The 25,054-nt window shown below is 40.7% G+C and overlaps 1 protein-coding gene across 13 annotated transcripts in view; it reads left to right on the top strand.

The window, feature by feature from the left end:
• Nucleotides 1-24,169, top strand: part of TASP1 (taspase 1) — a 233,348-nt gene extending 209,179 nt beyond the window's left edge. For 11 of the 13 annotated variants that reach the window (XM_036418444.2, XM_036418435.2, XM_036418430.2 and 8 more), the window contains one exon: nucleotides 23,083-24,169. In XM_036418444.2, coding sequence (XP_036274337.1) covers nucleotides 23,083-23,175 — 93 coding nt within the window. In that variant the 3' untranslated portion in view covers nucleotides 23,176-24,169. The remainder of the gene's footprint in view (nucleotides 1-23,082) is intronic. The other 2 variants (XR_004984368.2, XM_036418440.2) reach the window with 2 other exon arrangements.
• Nucleotides 24,170-25,054: the final 885 nt, after the last annotated feature.

Raw genomic sequence — 25,054 nt, 5'->3', positions numbered from 1 at the left:
AGCCCCATTGGGTAGGGAGCATGGCCTGAGGTCCCCTGGCATGGAGTTGGGACAGGGGGTGCAGCCTGAGGACCCCGTCCTGGTACTGGGTTAGGGGGCATGGCTTGAGGTCCCCAGCCACGCCTACCTTGGGGGGCACAGCCTCAGGTCCCCTGGCCCAGTCCAGTGCCATGCATCCTCAGCTCCCTGCTGATCACTCATTACCAGTTCCCTGCCTTCGCTGTGGACACAGCCATCTTTTGTTATGGGAACCCCACATCCGCTGTGGGCATAGTCATCTTGTGATGGTGTGATGGCATGAGGGTTAATTCATACAGCCTAAATCCCTGCTGATCATTCATTACTGGATCCCCGCCTTCCCTGTGGGCACAGCATCTTGTGTTATGGGAACCCTGCATCCGCTGTGGGCACAGTCATCTTGTGATGGCGTGAGGGTTAATTTGCATATTACCTCTTTATTATATAGGATTCTCTAATTTTTTTTTATTCACAAGTATATTGGAGTACAACTGACTCAGTAAATGAATCCTCTCTAAAAAATATGATAAACCAAATTGAAACATGGCTTTGTGATTTTGAGACTGGAAGATAACACAAAAGATTATTTGTAATTTATATTCAGAGAAGTTGTCAGGGAGTAAAAAATGGAAAATAAATTCAAAGCTCCCAAATGGATATAACATAGGAATAAATGTTTGACCAGAAGTTGCAGTTTATTTTGTTCTGAGGGATATTGAAAAGTCACTTTCTTTGGTTTATTTTACTGTTTTGATTGTGATCATGAATGCAAACCCTGGCAACCATTAACTTTTTACCCAATTAAAGCAATTTATAAAACTTTAGTAAGGTCTCCTGGGCCAAGGGTTTGTATCATTATGAAAAGAAAGCCTCACAAAGCTAAATGAATTCTCTTCTGTGTGCCGTTTAGTTGACTGATGCCCACCATGTCCTGTCCTAAACAGTCCTCTTCTAAACCTTAAAAAATAAAATAACCTAAAAACCTCGTGTTGAGTGGAGAAAGCCCGACAGCAAATAGTACTTACTGAATTATTCTATTATATAAAGTTCCACTTATATAAAGTATAATGATAGAAATCTGAAAGTCGTTGCTTGAAGAAAAGGGAATAAGGACATTTTCCGGGGTAATGGAAATGTTCTATATGGAAACTGTTCTACTTAGGTTTTGGTTTTCATGGCTATATAAATAGTCCAAAGTCATTAAACCCTTTACCTAACATCTATGCATTTTATTGTATCTAAATCATACTTTTTTTTTTTGGTCTAAAAAAGTTATGAATAAGACCATCTATTAAAAAGGCAGAGTGGTATAAGAGAATGAGCTGTGGAGTGGCCATATGTGGATTTTCATCCTGGAGCCCCTGCTCTATAACCTGGGACAGGTTACACTCTGACCCTCAGTTTCCCTACTTTAAAGTGGGAATATTACTGATACTTTTGTAGCATTCTGAGTATTAATTGAATAATATAATTGAAGTGCATGTAGTAGGTGGTACATTAATCATGATGGGTGATGATGGTGTAGTGTTGAGAGGAACAGGTGATGGTAGAAGTTGTAGAGAATCTATCAGGGCCATCACAGTGTGCAACTTCCACAGCCTCATTTGTGCATAATTGTGCTCCCAAAGGTGCCCTTTATGTTGCCTAAGACAAGAGCAATACCGTTGGATTTTCACCCTACCCCTTTGATGGAGCTGATAGTGGGTGGTTATTACATTTTGATAAAATGTAACTCTAACTTATAAATATAAACCAATTGGTGAGTGAATGGAGAGATCTCGAAAGAGAAAAAAAAAATTGTTTGAAGCTACAAGAATGAACACCCCCTTTTCAACTCTGCACTTCATACTTCAGTTCCATGTTCGTGGCTAGTGGAATTCAGTCACTGGGTGGACTTATTTGACCATATTTTGGATTTATGAAGAAATACCTAGAACCAAGCTGGCCTTGGTCTAAATCAAATTTTAATGCTTTTGATAACCTCATCCCCATATTACCCAATAACTGAAGGAGGCTGATCTCTGACAGGAAGCCAACTGCCTCAGGACGGTAGGTTGGGCACCACCAACAAGCTATGTACTAAGAAAACATCCCAGGACAACTAAAGTTGGCAGGTGTACATATGGAACACAAGGCAAAGTGGCTAATCAGTGATTTTATTTGTACCTTTTTAAGCTTGCCCAGAATTTCAAATATAAAAATTGCATGTCTTTTCCATGCTCTTAGGACTGCCAGGAGGGCCCCATTGGATCTATTATACTTAGAAAGTCCTTTAGGCAAACAGGAGATGATTGGAGGAGACTGAGTATGTGAAAGACACATTTTAAGACAGTCATTTCCTCAGCTTCAGGTTTATTTCTAAGAATAGTTGGTAATTTTATTTTTGCTTAATTAGTCTTACACCATCAGTTTCTTCCAAATGATTCATTCAACTTTGCTCCAAAGCAATAAATAGAATAAACACAAAGAGGGAATTCACCACGTTGGCAAGAACATAAATCTTCTCAAAGGAATTAACTATATTTATCCAAATAAATCTCATTTTAATCATAGTGTAGGGTTAGATCTTTGCAAAGATAAATATGTCTGTTACTTAGACTTGTCAATACTCTGTTAGTTGAAATGAATAAGCCTTTTTTTTCGTTTTGTTATAGCAACATGAAAAATAATGAAAACATACTTACATAGTCATTAGTCTACGTGATTCACATCAGGTATGAACTTAACATTAGAATGTCCCCTTATTACCTTCTAATACCCAATGGTTCAGGGAAATATTTACTTTCTCAAAGCAGACACATGCCTGCTGTGTGCCCACAGGACACATAACCATGGCATGTAACTAAGACACATGTCCTTGAGAATGATTGACCTTAACTGCCCACAGTGATTGAGTAATGATTACAGAATAGTGTTTTCTTTCTTTTGCTTGGAAAGCAGTGGACAAATGATGAAAGGAATCTTGCCTTTAAAAAAAAAAAATTACAAAAGGACATCGTCTTGGTCATATCATTCTTATTTCATGTTACCTTTCTAATTCTTAATAAGGAATTAGTTCTATGATTGGTAAATACTTGGGATCTCTCACTGGTTTTATGTACTAAGGACTTTTATTACATTATTTATTAAATAGGTGAATAACAGGAGCTGAATCTACCACACGTGCAGTGTATATGGAGGTGCTAATGGCTACATAGGGCCTAGCACATGTAGACATTCCATAAACACACCTTGCATGAGTGACTCCATGTTGAGGTTTAGGGTAGAACTTTGAGTTCAGATGGTTGTCTGGACACACTTTGTCCCCACTGCTTTTCCTTCTCCAGATTGGAGATTTAAAAAACTAGATTCATCAGCTTTTTAAAAAACAAATTGAATATAGTTACATAAAAAATTTTGAATTTATGCGAAATACAAATTTCACATAAAGTTTTTGCAATATATAAGCATTTTAAGTTTTACATAAAAATACAATTGTTTTTCTTCTCATTTATTTTCTCCTATAAGAGCTTTTGATTTGGCAGCCTTGGGGCCCACTCCTATGCAGTGATTGGCTGGAACCAAGTGGTAGCCATCCTGTTCAGTGGGGCCACACACTCCACTTCAGCAGCCCTAGATCTGGCCTGCTTCACCAGGCATTTGAGGCTGATCCAAGTTGTGGAGTTTGAATCTAAAGCAATGTCTGTCTGCTAGAATACTACCCATTCATTCAAATAATATAGTTTCTGTCTTTTTAAATGCCTTCATCTTGGAATGTCTATTCTGTCTAATCCTAAGGATTAAAATTCATTTATGATAGTTACAGGGTATGACTTTGATATAAGTAAAACAGTGCTTAAATTGGTAAAATTTAACATTTTAGTAATAACTAATTGAGACATTTGGATACAGTTGAGCTACTCTCTATTTACATTTCTTTCAAATACTTCTGGATGTAATAAGTGGTGGGTACTGTCGATTTACTTTCATGCTCTTGATCTGTCATCGCTGTACTGTACATGTTTGGACTGCACTGTCTGCTGTAGTGTTGAAGGGGTAAAAAGAAACTTAACTTAGGATGAGGGTAGTATTAACACTTTGTTATTAGGAGATGCTCATAGTACTTGTAACCAGATTTTTTTTAAACCTGAATAGAAAATTAATGTTATTTTAAATGTGGTTCCTGTAACAAGAAAAAAAAAATAATCCCCTAATTTCTTCCACTGTTAGCTCTTGTGTATATTATGGTAAATTTTTGAAATTTAGGACCTGCCAATTATACTGCTCCATTAAAAATGTTTATGGTGAGTATTTTTAGGAGAAAAATGAAAGATCTTGGCCAAACAAGCTCCTAATAGGCAGTAATGAGCCCCAGTAGCCCCTAACTAAAATATACTTCCATCTGAATTATCTACAAACTTCCAAAGCCCCATGGTCAGACAGTAAAACCTGTTGTTTAAGGTGATGCTCTTAGGTATAACAAGTTCCTGAATCCAGCAATTTATTTTTTTTGTTCAGTAGGCCATATTTGAGGGGGGAAAGAAATAAATACAAATAAAGGTTTCACCACTAAAGATGACAGAAATGCATACATTCTAACATCAGCTAACTGGTATTAGAGCTAATCAGGGATTTATTACAATGATTGATAATGATTGATCAAGAAGGATGCCTTAATTCTTTGCCTTTGAGATTTTAGCCATTAAACCAAACTCATTTTCCCTAGAACTAGAATTAAGGTTGTATTACTCATGAGAGTGATGTTAATGACTTGAACTGGCGTGTTAGCCGTACTGATGGTAAGAACCAGCTTCTGTGTATGTGTTAAAGTAGAACCATGGTATTTGCTGATAGATTGGATATAAGTATGAAGGGAAATAGAGAAGGCAATGGTAGCTCCTAAGACTTTGTCCTAGACAGTTGGAAAAATGAAGTTGCCATATACTGGGGGAGGAAGTGGTGAGGGGGGCGAGGAAAGCTTGAGGGAAAGTAGGAAGAGCTGAGTTTTGGATATGTTAATTTTGAGTTGCATATTAAGAATCAAATGCAGATAGATGCCTGGTAGGTAGTTTACTATATGTGCCAGGAGAGAAGACTAATCTACAGATGTATATTTAGGAATTTCAATATAGAAGTGCTTTTTAAAACTACAGAGCTTTTTGAGATCACCAAGAGGGTAAACACAGAAGAGTCCTGTGGAACTCCTGTGTTTATAGATAAAGTTGAGGAGATGGAGAGGAACCAGAAAGGAGAATTGAAAAGTGGCCATAGAGGTTGGTGGAGAACCGATTGAGTGTGGTATCTTAGAGACTGAGGGGGGAAAATCAATTGGGAAAATGAAGTTGTCATTTTTCAAACTATTTCAGGAGAAGAGGGTCATCAGCATTATCAGATCCTATGAAATTAGGTCTGAGCATAGACCAATGGAGCAGTAAGGAGAAAACCTGATTGTAGGGGGTTTAAGGAAAGAATGGAAGGAAGGACTTTGTGGTAGCAAGTATGGAGAGTTATTCTTTACTGGTTATTTTGTGTGTGTTTTTTCCAATGCAACCAGATCTTTCGTTGTATAAATCATTTCTACAAGACATGCTACGGAAAAGTGGTCCAACATTGATTGGGTCTTGGCGTAACCTAACATTTAGTTGTTGAGAAGGTGAGGAAGAACCAGCAAAGGAAACAGATGTCAGCATTAGAGTGGAATAAAAGGGAAATTTCAGCAGCCCTTTGATAATAACCTTTTGCATCTGGAATTCAAGGAAGGCATTTATTGACATTGGGATGAGCTAGTTTAGAGAATCATGTGGGTTTCTTTCCTGAAGGATGTCTGAACTTACGTTCTCACATGCCTTTTTGGCTCCAAGAGTGGGCTGGGGCCATGCAATTTAAGTTGCAGCATTTCCCTGACATTTGGTCATGATCCCTTCTTCAGGAGCATCTTCTGGGACCCAGCACCAGCCAGCTTGGGTGATGCTGCTCGCTAAGTCTCAGGGCCTTCACAGCCTCTGGTGTTGCAGGGGGTCTGATATTAGTGAGATGTCAGGAGCAGATGGTTTTGACAAGGAGCACTTTCTTCAAAGTGATTGTTGGCTGTTTTATTTTTACCCCTTCAAAATTCCTCACTGACAGATCAGCTGAAATTCTCAGGAAATGGTCCATTACACAAATAGTAGTTTCACTCTCTAAGTTAGTTTAAACATTAGCTTTTCATTTCTGTTCAAATACAAGATGCTCTTTTCAAGCTGTAGTGAAATCCGTGTTATCTGGCAGCTTACCAAACAGCAGATTGTAACTGAGATTTTGGATTTTCACCCAGTACACATCATCAGGATGCCGAGACTTTTCCACCAGGCTCTGCAAGAGGAGGCCACTGGGCTGCCTTTCATTGAGGAAACTGGCCCAGAGCCTCCCCTTACAGAACGGCGGGTAAACCGCCGTCCTCGTGCAGGGATTGGGGGCAGCTGCCTTGGGTCTTCATTGCTCAGCTAAATCTTCTCATAGCTCAGTGTCTCCTGCCACCGTTAGCCCCACTCCAAGAAGAAATATCTGAGATACTAAGTTACTTGTATAAGTTCACACAGCTACAAAGAGGTAGAGCTAAGATTCTGGACAGATTATCTGAATTCCTCTGGTGAGGCCTAAGCTGGAGAGGTATATTTTGGAGTTTCAGCTGATAGTGCTTTTTTTTTTTTTAAATTATGAGACTGGATGAGATCACCAAGAAAGTGAACACAATCATAAGAAAATACACCTGAGTCCAGGGAAGCTCCATGTGTGTAAGTTGAGGAAATGAGGAGGGACCAGGTGCGTGTGGGGACCTGGAAACCAAGGGAAGAAGGTATTTCCAGGAGAAGAAAGTGATCCGACTGACCAGACACTGTTGCTGGGTTCATTTGTGTTTACCAGTGGTAGGGAGTAGTGTGGGGACACGGGCATGCCTTCCAAAATGGCTCTAGGACAGTAAGAAAAGAAATAGAGTAATTTCTTAATAGATTATGTTGTTGCATTAAATACTCATTAAATCTCCCTGCTATGTAATTAAGGAAATACAGGGAAATGACAGAAAGAAAATAGTTTTAATCCAGACCCTGAATGAATCCTTCTGGAATGCAATGAGCTCCCTCACATGAACTACTGTTAACATTTTGGTATATTTTTTTTAATGTTTTTACAACTGTGATTTTTTATATATAATTATGATTGCACAGTATACCTGGAATGGCCTATACTGATTTATTCTTCTTTTAAAATCAGTTTCTGATATAAAAATATGTTTCTCTGAGGCTACTTGAAAAAGAGGAATGAAGAAAATTTTAGAAATCAGAGGAAAGTATAAGTCATTCTTACAATCTCAATATGCACCATTAACATTATGGTATCAGATATGTATTTCCGTATAATCTGCGTGGCATATGGCGGCATACCTACCAACTTTTCTTTCTGCCTGCCTACCTTCTTATCTAAGAGGTAGCCTAGGGACAGGCTTTGTTCCTTCCTAGATGGAGGTACAAATCCAGGGGGTGGGGGTGGAAAGTGGGGCCGGATGGGGTGGAAATCCTGCTGGGCCTATCATCAGCTACTTTATGACAGGCCTCAGTAGGTGGTCCTACCTTCCTCTAAGAACTCCACTCTTAATGTTAAGCTAGGTCTAAGGAGAAGGTAACACAAAGATAGGACCAATTGATTTTTTAATTCTTAGAAGGGATATTTAAAAATCTGCAACCTGATTCTAAGAAAATTTAGACATGGGTTTTTTGAGAAAAAACAACAACACATATTTAAACAAAATTTAGAGGGTCTTTGGAAAACAGAACTGTATAGAATATTAGAATCAGAAATAAATCCTGAATATAATTGAGTTGAATTTTTAACTTTTATCTATAAAGATGCTAACGTTCAAAGAGCTAGTAACTATCCAATCCAGAGACTAGCAGCAGAGTTAGGGCTCAAACCCAATTCTCTGAATCCCAGAATCATCCTGAAATTTGTTGGTAAAATTTGTGGTAATAGCTTTTCTGAGCAAGTCTTATTTCATCCTGAAAAACTACTTAGTCCTAAGCCTCCTGCAGTGAAAGGTGTGTGTCGTAACAGAGCTAGATTTAGACTCCTCCATGGCAAGGCTTTGTGGGAGTAGAGAGAGCCCTAAATTTGGAGGCCTGAGGCTTTCATTCAAGTCTCAGTTTTTCCATTTCCTCTGTGATGGTAAGCAACCACATGACCGTGCTGAGTCTTGCTCTTTTTTTTCACTTGAAAAATATGTGTGGTATACGTCTTTCTACCTGACGTGGTATTTTCAAGAACTTGATGCAAAATCACTATGGAAACTAAAGCATTATGCAAATATAGGGATTTGGTATTTTTATTAAGATTTCACAAGGAACTAGTTTCCGCCTCATACAAAAAAACATAATTACCTTCAGAGCAGGGTCCATGTATGTTTCATATTTCCGTTCTCTCGTCATAAGTGCAGAATAAATATTTGCTAAATAGTGGAGAGCTTTTATCACCTTTAGTAAAATGGAATCTTCATAACAACTCTCCATGTGAGTGGTGGTATGAGAGGTACTGAGGGGATTGCCCTGCTTCTGTGGATGCCTTCGCTGGGCTTTTGAGCTAAAAATAGTAGGGCGATCTTGTCTGATGTTGCCTCTGAAGTGCGGTGTGCTTTGCATGGTAAAAGAAGTGACAAAAGTTGCCAAGAAAATTCAACATGCTGTTCTCATCAGACAACATTTTAATCTCATTTTAAGGCTCCTTGGACATGATATTTATATGTGAGAACAATAGAACTTTTCCCTCTTTGCAGCTTGTTTTGGATCTAATAGTGAAACTTACCATAATGCTCTCATTGTGTTTTGTCCAACTTTGCCAATGGATCTTTTACGGCATCCTTGTTTTAAATGTGGAAAACGAGGCAGGAGCGACATACAGTAAAATGACTAACATGTGGTATTAATTCCTCATTCTGTTGATATTTCTGATTTGTTGGGTTGAACTTAGGAATCACATCTTCAAATTGCTCTGGCCAGTTTATAACTTTCAGTTGAAAGCAGTGAGGGAATAGAAGTAAAACACTTGTTCTTTCATTCATTAGCAATATTATGTACACAAAACTCCACGAACCCAGCACAGAAAACTGGTACAGCTCTGAGAGGCTACTCTGGACCATGTGACCCCGAGTCCACATTATACAGCTCCGAGCCTTTGCCTGATTCACCCAGCATCACACAGGCATGGGGCTGAGCACCCGGATATCTTGACCTATAGTTAAATGGGGTGTTAGTCTATAAAATATGCACATTATTCTGAGTGGTGTTAAGCATGTTCATATGAAACTGTCAATTATGTGAGTACCTCTGCTTTCAGGATGAAGTCTGAAGACCAAACTATTTTTAGAGGAGTAAACTACATTCCAAGGTTTAAAATGTGGTACACAGGTACTCAGAATATACTTATTCACAAGTTGTGTCTCCTTGAAAGACAGGTCTTGAAAGCAGTAGGCGGGACACTTATGGGAAAAGGATGGGCTGGTGGGGTGGAGGTGGGGGTGTCTCCTGACTCAACTCATTAAGGAAAATAAGAAGCCCATAATAGAAACAAAGCAATAAAAACCAACCAGACACACTTCCCCAGCCCTTCTCTCGGGAGTGGGTCATTTAAGGTCTATCACGTTCGTGCCAGTAAAAGGAAAAGGAGAGTGACTATTATGACATCAGGTAAGAATTCACTGTGCAGGGACGGGAGATGTGCCACCTCACAGTCCCAAACTGATGTTCTCCGAGAAGCACAGTGATGATGGATCCGGATGATAAGCTCAGCCCGTAGTTAATGTATCTTCATCCTACAAAATATATACATTATTATGCACTATACTAAGGAGGTCCATGTGACACTGTTAGTAGATTAAAAAAAAAAATGTTACCTGAGACTTAGCAATTTGAAGAACAAGGCAGAATTAGCATGAGAAGGGAGAAGGAATGCCAGACTCTTCAAATGCCCATAACCCTGTGAAATTGAGCTGGAGGCACTGCCTTTCACCAGTCTGGCACCCTGCTTTCCAGAAGGGAAAATGTCCCTGCGAGCAGGGTTGCCCTGGGCTTTTCCAGGCTCCTCCTTGTGCTGAATTCATCAGAATTCATTCCTGCAGCACAGCAGACAGAGGCACACAGCCCCCGCTGGCTACTGTCTGGGCTGCCGATGTCCAATGAGCTCTCTCTGAAGGAGGGGTGCAGTGTTGTGGAGGGTAAATGACCAGACAGTGTCAGTTGTGGGAAATGAAGTAGGCTTCTTGTTTCCCCAGAGTTTTAAGGTCCATAACTTCAGTATCATTTTGATTGCTTTATTTGTATAAGTCTCTTCAAATATTTATAACAAATTTATAAACTAGAATAAAAAAAACTAAAAAATTAAGAAATAAGAAATGCCCAATTTGCAGTTTGTTCTCTTTCATTTCCCAGCCCTCATTTAAAAAGAAATCCTATCTAATAGAGGGAATATGCTAATTGACCCTCACGCTGTTGCAAAGATGGCAGAGCCCACAGCCAATAAGGAGGGAATATGCTAATTGACTGCCATGCCCTCAAAGATGGTGGCACCCATAGGCACAAGATGGCATTGCCCAGTCCCTTCAGCCCCACCAGGGCGGCTGGCTTCATACACCTACCTCTGGAGTCCCCCAGTCCCCTCAGCACCCCATATGCCCAGGGCTGGTCTGATACGCAGGCAAGCCTCGGTTAGTTGCTGCCCAGGGCCACCCGAAACTCAGGTAACCAAGGCCGGCTGAGGCTTGTGCTACCAGCAGTGGCAGCAGCAGAGGTGTGATGGAGACATTGCCTTCCCCTGATTGCTGGGTCGCCTCCCACCCCTGAGGGCTCCTAGACTGTGAGAGGGGGCAGGCCGGGTTGAGGGGCCCCCTCTCCAGTGTATGGATTTTTGTGCACTGGGCCTCTAGTATAATATAAGGTTAATATGCAAATTGACCGAATGGCTGAACTACCAGTAGCTATGATGCACATTGACCACCAGGGGGCAGATGCTCAACACAGGAGCTGTCCCCTAGTGGTCATTGTGCTCCCATAGGGGGAGCGCCGCTTAGCCAGAAACCGGGCCCACGGCTGGTGAGCGCAGTGGTGGTGGTGGGAGCCTCTCCTGCCTTTGCGGCAGCTCTAAGGATGTCCAACTGCCTTCTTAAGCCTGCTCCCCGTGGGCCTAAGCTGGCAGTCGGATATCCCCCGAAAGCTCCAAGTCTGAAAGAGGGCACAGGCCAGGCTGAGGGACCATCTCCTCCCCAATTTAATGCACCTGGCCTCTAGCCCTTTAATAAAAATACTGAGTTCCTCACATGGTCAGGCTATCTTTTAGGTCCTAAGGGAAAACAGTGAGCAAACAGATAAAACTCCCCATCCCTGTAGAATTTTTGTGCATGGGTGCGGGGGGAGGGGGGAGGCCGGGACAACAAACAATGAACAAGATAAAGACACAAAACAGATGGGTGGTTATATTGTGGTAAAGACACAGGAGAAAGGGTAGTAGGACTCAGGTGAGTGGACTATTTAACCTGCCTGGAAGGTTGCTGTTCAGTAAAGATCAGATAGAAGTAAACAAGGGAGCCAGGTGGATGTTGGGTGGAAGAGCTTTCCAGAGGAGAACAGCATGTGTCATGACCCTGAGGCAGGAGAATGTGGCTGAGAAACAACAAGGAGCAATGGAGAGGGGGGGAGGGCATTTCAGTTCAGAGGACTGAAGGCGATCAAAACATCTGGGGCTCTGTTGGATTTTACTCTGTATCACTTTAAGGGCACACGAGGTCACTTATGGAATAAACGGTTTTCCCCAAATTCGTATCTTGAAGGCCTCACCCGCAATGTGACTATTTGGAGATGGGTCTCTAAAGAGGAGATTAAGATAAATGAGGTCATAAGAGTGGGGCCCTAATCCAATAGGACTACATCCATATAAGAGGAGGAGACCCCAGGTATGTGGATGCACAGAGAAAAGGCCATCTGTGAGCCAAGAAGAGAGGCTTCAGAAGAAACCAAATGTACTGATACCCTGACCTTGGACTTCCAGCTCCAGAACTGTGAGAAAACAAATCTTTGCTATTTAAGCCACCAGTCTGAAGCATTTCGTTATGAAAGTCCTAGCCAGCTAATGCACTATCCTAACACCCAAATATCTTTGACCAGAGAACTATCTGCTAATTAGTCAAATTGATCTTCAGCAAACTTTATTAACTGGCAGCAATATTTATTTTGTGTTGATCCAAAAGGTGCTAACTCATCCTACAGGTACTGTATCTAATTTAAAACTGGTTAACCTACAGGTTAGTTATCCAAAGCAGTGCTAGTAAATCAACCAAGTCAGATATACAGTTTCTTGTGCATTGACAGTTTAAGAGTAGTTCTTACGCAATTGTTTTATTGCTACCTCTTTTGTGCTGTCTCTTTTTAGCATAGAATTGGCCTTTGGCTGATATGAATGAAGAAGGAAGATTCCATACCTTCCCTTTCCATCCCTTTGTCCCCCTAAACCAGTGGTTGGCAAACTCATTAGTCAACAGAGCCAAATATCAACAGTACAATGATTGAAATTTCTTTTGAGAGCCGAAAACCAACTTCTGCGCATGGACCATGAAGTTTCAATCGCATTGCATGTGCGCACCCGTACATAGTATTTTGTGGAAGAACCACACTCAAGGGGCCAAAGAGCCGAATGTGGCTCGTGAGCCGCAGTTTGCTGACCACTGCCCTAAACCATGCTCTCTCTTAGCTTACTATCTCTCTTCTAACAAAACTTTTTTAGCAGCACAAAAATGATGGGGAGGAAAGCAGTTGGCTGCTTTTGGAGACTTATTTTTCTGAACCATGCACATAACCATTACGATAAACTTCCTCTGTAAATTAATGTTAAAATTAGACATGATAGCCCTAGCTGGTTTGGCTCAGTAGATAGAGCGTTGGCCTAGGGACTGAAGGGTCCCAGGTTTGATCCTGATCAAGGGCATGTACCTTGTTTGTGGGCACATCCCCAGTAGGGGGTGTGCAGGAGGCAGCTGAATTGATGTTTCTCTTTCATCGATATTTCTAACTGTCTATCCCTCTCCCTTCCTCTCTGTAAAAAGTCAATATATTTTTAAAAAATTAGATATGATATGTTGCATGCTACATGTACTTTAAAAATATTTTTTTAAATTGATTGGGGTGACATTGGTCAACATGAGCATACAGATTTCAGGTGTGGGTTTCTATGTTACAAGATGTGTATATTATACCAACTGCCTACCACCCAAAGTCAGATCTTCTCCTGTCACCTTCTATTAGGACCCCCTCCCCTTTGACAACCACCACACTGCTGTTTGTGTTCATGAGTTTCAGTTTTATATCCCACATATGAGTGAACTTTTTTAGCCTCTGGCTGATGAAAACCTCTGTTTTGAAATGCCATTTCTTAGGACTGTACATGTAGAAGTGCTTTTCCGATGTCCTTTGTTCTATCTGTAAAATGTAAAAGCATGTGTTGCTTTGACTGCAGTATCATCTTGCTCCAAGCCCTATTTTTTAAAAATAGAAAACCACAGGATGCAAAGTACAGTATAGAGAACATAGTCAATAATATTGTAATAAGTATGTATGGTGCCAGAGTTATTTGGGTAATTACTTTGTAAGGTACATAAATGTCTGAAATTAATATAATATATGTCAACTATAACTGAATAAAAATTAAAAAAATAATCTAAAAATATTTAAAAATAATAAAAATAAAAAAACAAATCTTCAGAATTATGAAACCAGTAAATAAAATATTTCCAGAAGCTTTTTTTGAAGTGTATCTGTCTAGATTTTATTTTCTTGACCCCACCAGAGTATAATAACTTGTTTAAGAGGATCTTTTCTTGACTCTTGTGAGAGATCTCAAGCAACTATCCTAAGAGTGGAAAGATTAATTAAAATATAACCACTAAATAAAGGCTTTGAGACTTTTAAAATTAAATTGTGTGCTTGTAGTTTCCCTAGAAACCACAAAAGAGCAGTCAGTAAGGTGGTCTTAAAAGATTTAAAGATGTGAGTATGAATGATGGGAAGTCTCAGCTACTACTTAGATTGTGATTAGAACATCAAGCAATTATATAGTTTTTATATCAATTTTTCTTCCTTTAACTTCGTTTTGAAATCTTCAGGTCAAATACGTTATTATACAATGAGTGTTAATCTCAAAGACCTTCCTGTGCCACTCAGAGAATTAGCAAGAAAGAAAGTAGTATAACCAGCAGGCCATTGGGTTCCATTGGGCCTGTTAACGTGAGAAATCTACTTTCATTCCCATTCTAACAATGCAGTCATTTGGAAAGTGGAAAAATTTAGTCAGACTGTACTTTTTATTATATTTTATTTTTCAATTACAGTTTACATTCAGTAGTAGTTTGTATTAGTTTCAGGTGTACAGCATAGTACTCAGACAATTGTACATTTCACAAAGCACTCCCCCAAATATTTCCAGTTCCCACCTGGCACCATACATAGTTATTACAATATCATTTACTATACCCCCTATGCTGTACGTCACATCCCTGTGATTATTATGTAACTATCATTGTAGTTCTTAACCCCTGTACCGTTTTTCACCCAGACCCCCAAGCCCACTCCCCTATGGCAACCATCAGTCTGTGCTCTGTATCTATTAGTCTATTTCAATTTTGTTTATTTTGTTCTTTAGAAGGAGACTTGACTTGGGGTGGTGAACACACAATACAGTGTACAAATGATGTGCTGTGGAATTATGCACCTGAAACCTGTTAACCAGTGTCGCCCCAATAAATTTAATAAAAAGGAAAATAAATAAATAATATGCATCAATTATATTTCAATAAAGCTGGAAAAAATTAAAAATAAATTTAAAAATAGGTTCCACTTATAAGTGAAATCATATGGTATTTGTCTTTCTCTGTCTGACTTATTTCATTTAGTACTAGAGGCTTGGTGCATGAAATTAGTGCACTGGGAGGGAGTGTTCCTCAGCCCACCCTGCCCCCTCTCACAGTCCGGGAGCCCTCAATGGATGTCCTACTGATGGCTTAAGCCTGCTCGCCTCCCTCTGCAGGAGGCAACCTGGCTGATCAGGGGAAGGCACCAGCCCCATCACCCCGCTGCTACTGCCACTGCCCACCACTTCAGCCACCAAGGTGTTTTCATCAGCATGGACTCCAGTCCCTTCACCACGAAAGAATGAGATTTTCTTTAGAGATTTTCAAGATGTCTCTTTCATAGGATAGTACATTTCTTTCTCTTTTTTTATCCTCACCTGAGGATATTTTTACATTGATTTTTAGAGAGTATGGAAGAGAGAGGGAAAGAGAAAAACATCAGTGTAAGAGGGACACTGCAATTGGCTGCCTCTTACATGAGCCCTGACCTGGGCCCCAGCCAAGGAGGAGCCTGCAACCTGGGTACATGCCCTTGATCAGAATCAAATTCATACCTTGCAGTCTGCAGGCCAAGGCTCTATCCACCAAGCCAAACTGGCTAGGGCAAGATATGGCATTTCTTAGCCACTTCAGCAGCAAACCTTCATTTTTTCCTCCAGGAGTGAGGTGGAAAAACCATAGGTCACCTTCTTGATTTTTATTAGGCAAGTTACCAATAACACTGCGAGTAGCATATGAGGAGCTTAGCCAATGAGCAGTCAGAATAGGTGTTTCCTATGCAGCTTATTATGCTGGTGAAGGCCTGCCCTCAGCCTTGAGCAGGCCTTTTCCCTCCTCCTCCCCTCCCTCCTTCCTTCTCCCTCCCTTTCCCTCCTCCTTCCCTTCCCCTTATTCCTACCCCTTTCCCTCCCCCTCCTATCTACTGTCTCTAAAAAGCAGTGAAAAAATATCCTCTAGTGAGTATTAAAAAGCAAAACAAAACAAAACACAGAATAACAAGCTTCCTCCTTGGAGATGCTAATTATATAGGCCCGAAAGAGAATTCTTGGCTCTGTGAAGATCCCTTCATGAATTTTATTAACACTATTTGGAAAATTAGCCTAAGCCACACCAATGATTCAAGTTTGTGCTTTTCTGTGTTCCAGGGAAGAGTGAAATGATCTTTTGTTTTATTGTGTCAAAATAAAATTTTGTGTTGAATACATAATTCTTATTCAAATACATAATAGCAGATGCAAAAGTTCTGTTTAACTCAGTGAAGGGACTGGCAGGATGACAATGCTGTTCAAATGAAATTGCCAAAGATGAAAGCCTGAAGTAAAACTGCTAAATTAGGTACAATCTGGCTAATGTCCTATAGGACAATAAAACCATCACTTTTTGAATTGGTGTGCCTTCTAGACAGAAATTAGTTACATCTTTAGAAGCCTAAAATTTCTTTTCATCTTTTCACTTTGCTGATCATTATATGTAACTTTCCAGGGCTGTAAGATGTCAAAATATATGGAACTTATTTAATTGTAAATAGTGTCAGAGTTATGTGTTTCATAGAAAAGGAAGTGATCATTCTCTGGGCCTCTAATGCCCCAATTATACTGAAAGGACTTGCTGTCGTTTTACTCCGGGCCTGTGCTCAGCCACAAAGCTGCAGGCAGACCTGCCCTTTCTTCTCAGGGCCTGCGATTGGCTGGGGAAGCTGCGGGCAGGCCCATCCATTCCTCTCTGGGCCTGCGATCAGCCAAGGAGGCTGCAGGAGGGTTCCACCCTCTCCTCTCCCAGCCTGCATTCAGCCCCCTTGTCCCTGTCCATGTCTGCTCCAGTCCCCGTGTCCCTGTCCGTGTCTGCTACAGCTCCAGGGGTCAGCTGTCCCCCCTCTCTCTGTCTCCATCTTCACTCAGGGCCTCACCTGCACATACAACCTCCTCCTGTCTGGTCATCACCCATTATGGCGTCCCGGCCTAATTTGCATATTACCTCTTTTATAGATAGATAGATAGATAGATAGACAGACAGACAGACAGACAGACAGACAATAACCTCTAGGTACATTTATGCTGTTGCAAATAGTAATATCTCATTCTTTTTTATGGCTGAGTAATATTCCACTGAACATATGTACCAAATTTCTTTAGCTAATCATTTATTTGGTTGTTTTCATATATTGGCTATTATAAATAACGCCACAATGAATATAGGGGTGCATACATACTTTTGAATTAGTGTTTTGGGTTTCTTTGGATATATCCCCAAAAGTGGAATCACTAGGTCACAAGGAAGTTCCATGGTTAATTATTTGAGGATCCATATTGCTTTCCACAGTGTCTGTACCAATCTGCATTCCCAAAAGCAGTGTACGAGAGCTCCCTTCTCCACATCCTTACCAACACTTGTTTGTTGATTTGTTGATGATAGCTGTTTTACCAAGTATGAGGTGATATTTCATTGTGTTTTTAATTTTATTTATCTGATGATTAGGGACATTAAGCATCTTCTCACATGTCTTTGGAAACGTCTCACTTCAGGTCCTCTGCCTGTTTTTTAATTGCATTGCTTTTTTCCTTGGTGTTGAGTTCTTTATAAAATTTGGATAGTAACTCCTTATCAGAGGTATCATTGGCGAATATTTTCTTTCATTCAGTCGATATATATATATATATATATATATATATATATAATTTTTTTTTTTATCTTAAAAAATATTTATATGACAAACTAGTATGATTGACTTTTTAGCCAAACTGACTGGTCACACTAGCTAAAACATTTGAGATTCTTTGCATGTTCATAAACTTACCTTGGAAGGTATATTTTTGTCACTTAGCCACTCAGTGAGCATGTCTAGCCTTTTGTGTCAAGCACTGTGACAGGTTCAGGGACTACATAGGTGTGGTAGGGCCATCTCCCACTTCCAGCTGGCTTTCAATTACAGAGACCTAAAAGCTCAAAGCAAACCAAAATCAAGACAGTTACATCGCATGCTCAGATGAGTGTTCGAGCAGCTAGAATGAGTTTCTAGACTGAGTAGGGGATCCAGTCAAGGAAGTATTTTCTTGAGAAAGAACCAGAAAAGGATATTAGAGACTTGAAATCATATATGAAAGACCTATGCAGCAAGAAATGGAGGGAGATTACCCAAAATGAATCAATCTGTGTGTTTTTTACCTATAATTTTCATGTGTCATTTCATGTAAACTCCAATGAAAGTGCATTGTTACTTAAATGGCTTCAAAGACACTCTTTTTAAGCTCTTACGCTTATAAGGTACCCTAGGGTCTGCACAGGCCTTAGGCAATGTAAAATACTTTATTGTGCTTTTAAATGCTGACATATAAGTTAATTGTAGAAAGTGGTCTATTTTTAGTCTCAAGAGAAATTCAAACCCACTTCTTTAAAAGAAATTTGGGGGATAAACACTTATGTAAAATAGCCTGTGAAACAGCTCCCAGTGTTTATAATAGAATGTGACGCTCCATTGCAATCTCCATAGAAAGCTTCAAATACATCTTGGCTCAAACCTTTTCAGACCAAGGTCACTTATTTTTTGATGAGTCAGAAGACCATGTTGATGGATGAAACTGGTGAAGCATTGACATTTGGATGGTTAGCCAGTTTACTCCTCTCACCACCAAGACCATGCCAATTTGTTTTGTAATCTCAAAATAACCCCTTGACTAGATGACAATTGAGGGAGTGGGTAATCTCACCACTCGTTTGTGTAGTTGAACACTTCTGTTTTATGTAATCAGCTCAGTTTATACAAATCTCATTGTAGTTTTGAAGTATTTTGCCCAGGTGCTGTTATTGTCTCAAGACCACTGTCATCATTTTCAGTCCTTTTTTCATTACCTTCCTAACTCTCCTTGACACTGTGATTTAGTTCAGTTTATTTAGATGTTCCTCTGGTGTAAACTTAATGGGGGATGGGAGTGTGAGAGATAAGTTAGGATTGGCCGTCTGTGTTTTTGTAAATCTTAAGAGATTGCTACCAAGTCCCTTGGTTCATGAGACATGTCTTTCTTCCCCCTTGTTCTGGGTCTTTTCCATGGTCAGCAAGAAATCAGTTGTTTTAAGACCAACATCCCTCTGGTCAGATTGCAGGCCATCTGTTTGGACATATGGTCACTCTTTGATGTTTTAACAATTTATTTTCTGTCCACTCTTGTCGCTGGATTCTCCCTGGACCTTTGGGAAATATGAGGATAGATTTTCCTGTGAGCTTCTCTTTTAGTGACAGATAATTTAACCTGATTAGAAAATTCCAATTTATTTGTGAACAGGGCCTGGTAGTGTTAATGTTTCTCCTATGAGGTCTATATCCCGGATTAATTCCTAACTGACCCCTTCTCTTAATGCCATCTTGTGGAAAACTATTCTGGACCAGGTAGGAAAGTGTCATTTATGCTTTATTTCTTTTTAAAAAATGGTGGAAGTCCTGCCTGGGTGGTTCAGTTGATTGGCCCATCATCCTATACACCAGAAGGTTGTGGGTTCAATTCTAGTCAAAGCACATACCTGGGTTGTGGGTTCAATCTGTGCTCAGGGTCTTATGGGAGGCAGCTGATCAGTGTTTCTCTGTCATCTCTCTCTCTCTCTCTCTCTCTCTCTCTCTCTTCTCTCTCTCTCTCTCTCTCTCTCTCTCTCTCTCTCTCTCTCTCTCTCTCTTTCTCTGTCTCAAATCACATAAAAACATCTTCAGTTGCCGATTTAAAAAAATGTGGCAAAATATATGACATAAATGTTATCATTCTAACCTCTTCTGAGTGTACAGATCAGTGGCATTTAGTCCATTCACATTGTTGTACAGCCCTCCATCTCCCGAACTTACTCATCTTCCCAAGCTGTGCTCATTAAACAATGACTTTTCATCCCTGCTGCCCATAGCTGCTGGCATTCTGCATTCTCTCAATGAATTTGATTACTAGGCACCTCAAATAAATGGAATCCTCCAATGTTTACACTTTTGTATCATTTATTTCATTTAGCATAATGTCTTTAAAGCTTATCCATATTGTGGCATTTGTGGGGCTGTTGTTCCTTTGTCAAGCTGGATAATATTCCATTGTTAGCATATTACACAATTTTATTTATCTCTTCATACACTAATGGACATTTGGTTTGCTTTTACCTTTTGGCTGTTGTGAATAATGCTGCTGTGAACATTGGTGTATAACTATATTTTTGAGTTCCTGCTTTCACATGTTTAGGTTATATACTCAGAAATGGAAGTGTTATATCATCTGATAATTCTATGTTTAATTTCTTGAGGAACCACCATACTGTTTTCCACAGAGGTTCTGCTTTATTCTTGACCTCTGTCACAGCTGCATCCCTGTGTTCAGGACTGAGGAGGTGACATTAGGGGGGAGATGGACTAAAGGGCTTCTACTCTCTCAGGGAGCTTTTTGTTTAGGAGAATCTTTAAAAAAAATAATGAATGACCCCTAGGTAAAAAAATTCTCTTTCACCTCATGTTAATAATGTCTTGAAGTATAAACATGGCCCCACTAACACAGAGCTTTTTTTTTTTATTTTTTTTTATAGACAGCTTTTTTTTTTAGACAGTACATTTTCCCCCCTTTTTATTCATATCTCAGATATATTCTTTTTGCTAGAATCTCCTTCTTTAACCTGTATCAGAGGTAAATATAGTATCTGATAACTAGTTTTATAGCTTAAAAATGCCTTACTGTTTCTAAGAGCCAGCTTGGTGTAAACCATTTATTCTTTTATAAATCTTTATTGTTCATATTATTACAAATGTTCCTCATTTTTCCCCCCTCCATTGCTCCCCTTCACCAGGTTCCCACCCCACCCTCTGCCCTTTCCCCAACCCCCATTGTCCTGATCCATAGGTGCACAGTTTATGTTCAGTCTCTTCCCGCATCCCCACTCCTCTTTTCCCCAAGAATCGTCAGTCCACTCCCCTTCCATACCTCTGATTCTATTATATTCACCAGTTAATATTGTTCATCAGATTTTTTAAATTCCCTTGGTTTTTAGATTCACTTGTTGATAGTTACGTATTTGTTGTTCATAATTTTAATCTTTATTTTCTTCCTCTTCCTAAAGAACCCCCTTCAGCAATTCATATAATTCTGGTTTGGCGGTGATGAACTCCTTTAGCTTTTTTTTTTTTTTATTAGTGAAGCTCTTTATCTGGCCTTCGATTCTGAGTGATAGCTTTGTTGGGTAGAGTATTTTAGGCCGTTGGGTTGAGTATCTTGCCATTCATCACCTTAAATATTTCTTGCCATTCCCATCTAGCCTGCATGGATTTCAGCTTTTTGTTAATAATGTGACAAGGGCTGTTAGCAGAATCAAACAGGTCCTCTTCTAGCTCCTCCCACAAGATTAATGATGCTTCACAAGGAACAGAAGATTCACAAGTTTGTCTCAATATGGACTTCTCAGCTCTAAGATAGCCAAGCAGTGAGAACCAAGTTTGCCCTGGGACATGACAGTGAGGCCAGCTGCTGGGACACAGTTAGTTTCCAGCAGCACGAGCCTGCCAAGTGAACTCACTGAAACGTACATCCCTGGTGATGCCACGGTATTTCCTCGTCCAGCTCCCTATCCCCAAGTCCACCAACCTCACCCCCGAAGGTTCCGGGTTGCTGCCTGCCTTGTACACACAAAAACCAAGGACAGTCCTGTTCTCCAGAACTTTCCAAATGGTTGATCTGTGTCAGCTACTCTAACAGGACTTGCACAATGAGATTCAAAAGTGGTGTCCACCCTCAACTATAAGCCAACTATGTTGCCTGTTTTTCCATCAAATGTATATGCTTGCTTCCTATTTGGCTGCTTGGGGCTGAGCTCCCCGCAGTTCAGTTCTCAGGAAAAGCTTATTTAGAGAAACAGAAGATTCCTGAAGATATGCAGTCCTGTTCTTCTTAGAAACTCCCTACATTTATCTATCCCTGGATTAAGCAGGACCATCTACAAAGGGATTCCTGGCTGCCGTCCTGACCCCTCATGGGACACTCACGTCTTCACTCAGGGCTGCCTCCTCTGCATAATGTAGCCCTCATCCCACCACGCTCACTGTCATACAGCTCATCCACTGTACATGCCACGTACCCTTTCTAAAGCCCCACCAAACATGTGGCTCCCTGGCTGCGCTGGTAGGCGCAGCTGTTCTCTGGGCACGTGGTTTGTGTGATCCTGTGCGCCATGTGAACCACCCTACCGTGGCCCCTGGGAAGCTGGGAGACAGGGCAGCAGTCGGCTAGGTGTTAACCTCATGCGGGTCTTCCCCTTGCTTTGTAACCTCTCCTTTTTCTTTTCCTCATTGCCTCACTTAGTTTAGGTTGTTGAATTATCTGACTTTTTGTAAGCTACTCAGCTCTTTTAAGGAACAAATTGGAAGTAATAACATGAACCGGGTATTTGTAGTTGCTCTGAATCCTCAGAGGACAAAATTATTAGTTTTCGTGGAACTGGAATGTGATCAATATAGTTGGCATAAAAACCACTACTGATCTTGGGGGCTGGGTAGAGATGGACAAAGGGGATAAAAATGGGGGACATCTGTAATAGTGCCAACAATGAAAGCACACTGCTACTCTGAATACAGAAAATGGGGGACTCACTCTAGCCGGTTTGTGGATAGTGTCGACCTGAGACCCTTCAATGAATAGTGTCAACTCAGTGGATGGTGTCAACCTGGGACCTTCGGTCAAGGGCACGTACCTCCATTGCAAGCTCCTCCCCAGCCCAGGTCCTGATCAGGGTTAAACAGGAGGCAACCAATCAATGTGTTTCTCTCACACTGATGTTTCTCTCTGTCTTTCCCTCTCTCTGAAAATCAATGGAAAAAATGTCTTGGGTGAGGATTAAAAAAAAAAAAAAAAAAGAATGGGGATATCTGTAATAGTGTCAGCAATAAAAGCACTCTACTCTTCTGAATACAGACTGGCTACACTGTAAGTTCTGTGCTGCTGGGGCCTTGGCTGGCTGCCCATTCTGACACTCCAGTGGGTAGCTCTGTACTTGGCCCACAGGGATGCTCAGTACACATGCCCGGAGCGGCCTGCACAAGCAGGATCTGGGCATCTAAGGTTCCCACCACCCCGGCATGGGTGCTCAGAGGCAGAGGAGCCTCCACCTGTCACACCTGCGGGGACACAGCCAGCGCACCTAACGTTCTCCTGTCTCCCTCTTTGCAGACTCACATTTCCAGACTCCCTCCCGGTGCGGTGGCAGGACAGTCCGTGGCCATCGAAGGTGGGGTGTGCCGCTTGCAGAGCCCAGTGAACTGAACCTTCAGGCTGAGCATGAAGCACCTGAGGGCATTCCAGAGCCTGAGCTCTCCGCATTTTTAACTGAAGTTGGATATCCTGTCCTATCGTCTTCATTTTATAACTCCTATTGCAGCCTCGCACACCGCTGGTGACATTAGTGCTGCTGCAGGAGTGCTAGTGACATGCCGGCCTTCTGTGGACAGGCAGGCTGAGTGCACGAGTGTGTGTGTGTGTGTGTGTGTGTGTGTGTGTGTGTGTGTGTGTGCGCGCGCGCGCGCGCGCAGTGTGAGTGCTTGCGTCTCCCCAATGAAATAGAAACTCCCCCATATTGCGTAACCTAAGACCAGGAATGAGTCAATCATATTTACAAAATGTGTGCTTTAACTGTTTACAAGTCAAACCTAAAGTTGCAGGAAACATTTTTTATTTCGTAAAGAGGTACCAACTGTCGTTAATGTGATGTGTCTGAATTGAAGGGTAAATCTGCTCGTTTAAATGACTTGACAGTGGTAGTGCTCCATTTAGCAACAGTAATAAGTGATAAAGTGTTTTTATTTGTTAACCAGTTTAAGTGGATCTTGTGGTGACTTAAACTGTTATTTTCATCCCTCATATGGGGCATTTTTTTTTTAACAAAGAATGGTTTCAGTGAAACAATCTAGCAGAGAATCAAGGTCAAAACCTTTTAAAATAATAGTCTTATTGACAAAGTTTGTACTTCTTCCCTCAAGCCTTTCTAAATGTAATAGCTTCGAGCTGTGTGTACTGTATTATGAAAGGATATGTAAAGAAACCATACGGTAATGCACAGTTATTAATTTGTGTATAATGGAATGTTATTTACAATGTAACACTGTAAATAAGAAAGCAAAATTTATGGGAAAATTCAATATTATCTTTGTTTCTTGTTTAAATATATTTTTAAGGTAAAGGCACAAAAATAAAAGAAGCATATTACTGGGTATAGTGTGTGACTCCTCTTCTCAGACTAATAAATTACCTTTGAATCCTAGGTCGGCGAGCCATTTTCTTATTTTGTTTATGAAACACTACTTCTTCCAAAAAATCATACCGGTAGCCTTCTTGCTGGGATTGCTCAAAATCCAGGCTTATGTTTGTGCAATAAGTGGGGTGGGGCGCCAGCAAGGTAAAAGTTAAACTCAGTGCATGATTGAATGGTGACTATAGAACTCCCTGAAATTTATGTTCCAACTTGATAAAAGTAACAAAAGAAAGGAATAAGAGCACTTTGAAAAACTGTAGTGGCAGTTGAAAACCCGGCGGTTATAGTCGATAAATTGCTTCTAAATGTTATATTTAGTGATTCTGGAGCCACATGAGAAAACCAAGACTTTCCTTTTGATTTTCTGTGTAAGAAGTGGCTATCAAGAAGATACTAAAGATAGCCTCGCTCAGGGGCAGGACGTGCCCTGCACCCTGTAATCATGGCTCTGGGCGGTAACTGATAAAGCCCCAGATGAAATTATACACTTGACATCGATGTATGGCCAAATTAGAAAGGAAAGACAACCGAAATGGAGTGGGTGTAAATACGACTGATTCGGGAGTCGCTGCCCTATATTCCTCACACAGGCAATTACATTTGTCTCGCTGTGTTCTCTAGACAGGTTGGTGCCGTGGTATCTGTTTCTCATTCTTAATGAGGCTGAGAACTTAGTGAGAGATGGGCTGGCTGGTGGGGAGCCTTTGGCTTCAAAAGCTTCCAAAGACCTGTTACCTGTTGGCAGGGTTGTTTTTTTTTTCCCAGGAACTGGACTGGATCACGTAAAACTATCAGGACACTTTGGAGTCTGAAAATCATCTGACCTATTTCACCAGGAATGCCATGTCTTTCATCTCCTTTTGCCTTTATTCCATTCATATTTAAACACTTGGG

The sequence above is a fragment of the Pipistrellus kuhlii genome, unplaced genomic scaffold (genome assembly GCF_014108245.1).
Source record: "Pipistrellus kuhlii isolate mPipKuh1 unplaced genomic scaffold, mPipKuh1.p scaffold_m20_p_6, whole genome shotgun sequence".
NCBI lineage: Eukaryota > Metazoa > Chordata > Mammalia > Chiroptera > Vespertilionidae > Pipistrellus > Pipistrellus kuhlii.
Note: the sequence above shows the minus strand (reverse complement) of the source record. Positions and strands in the feature narration are given on the sequence as shown.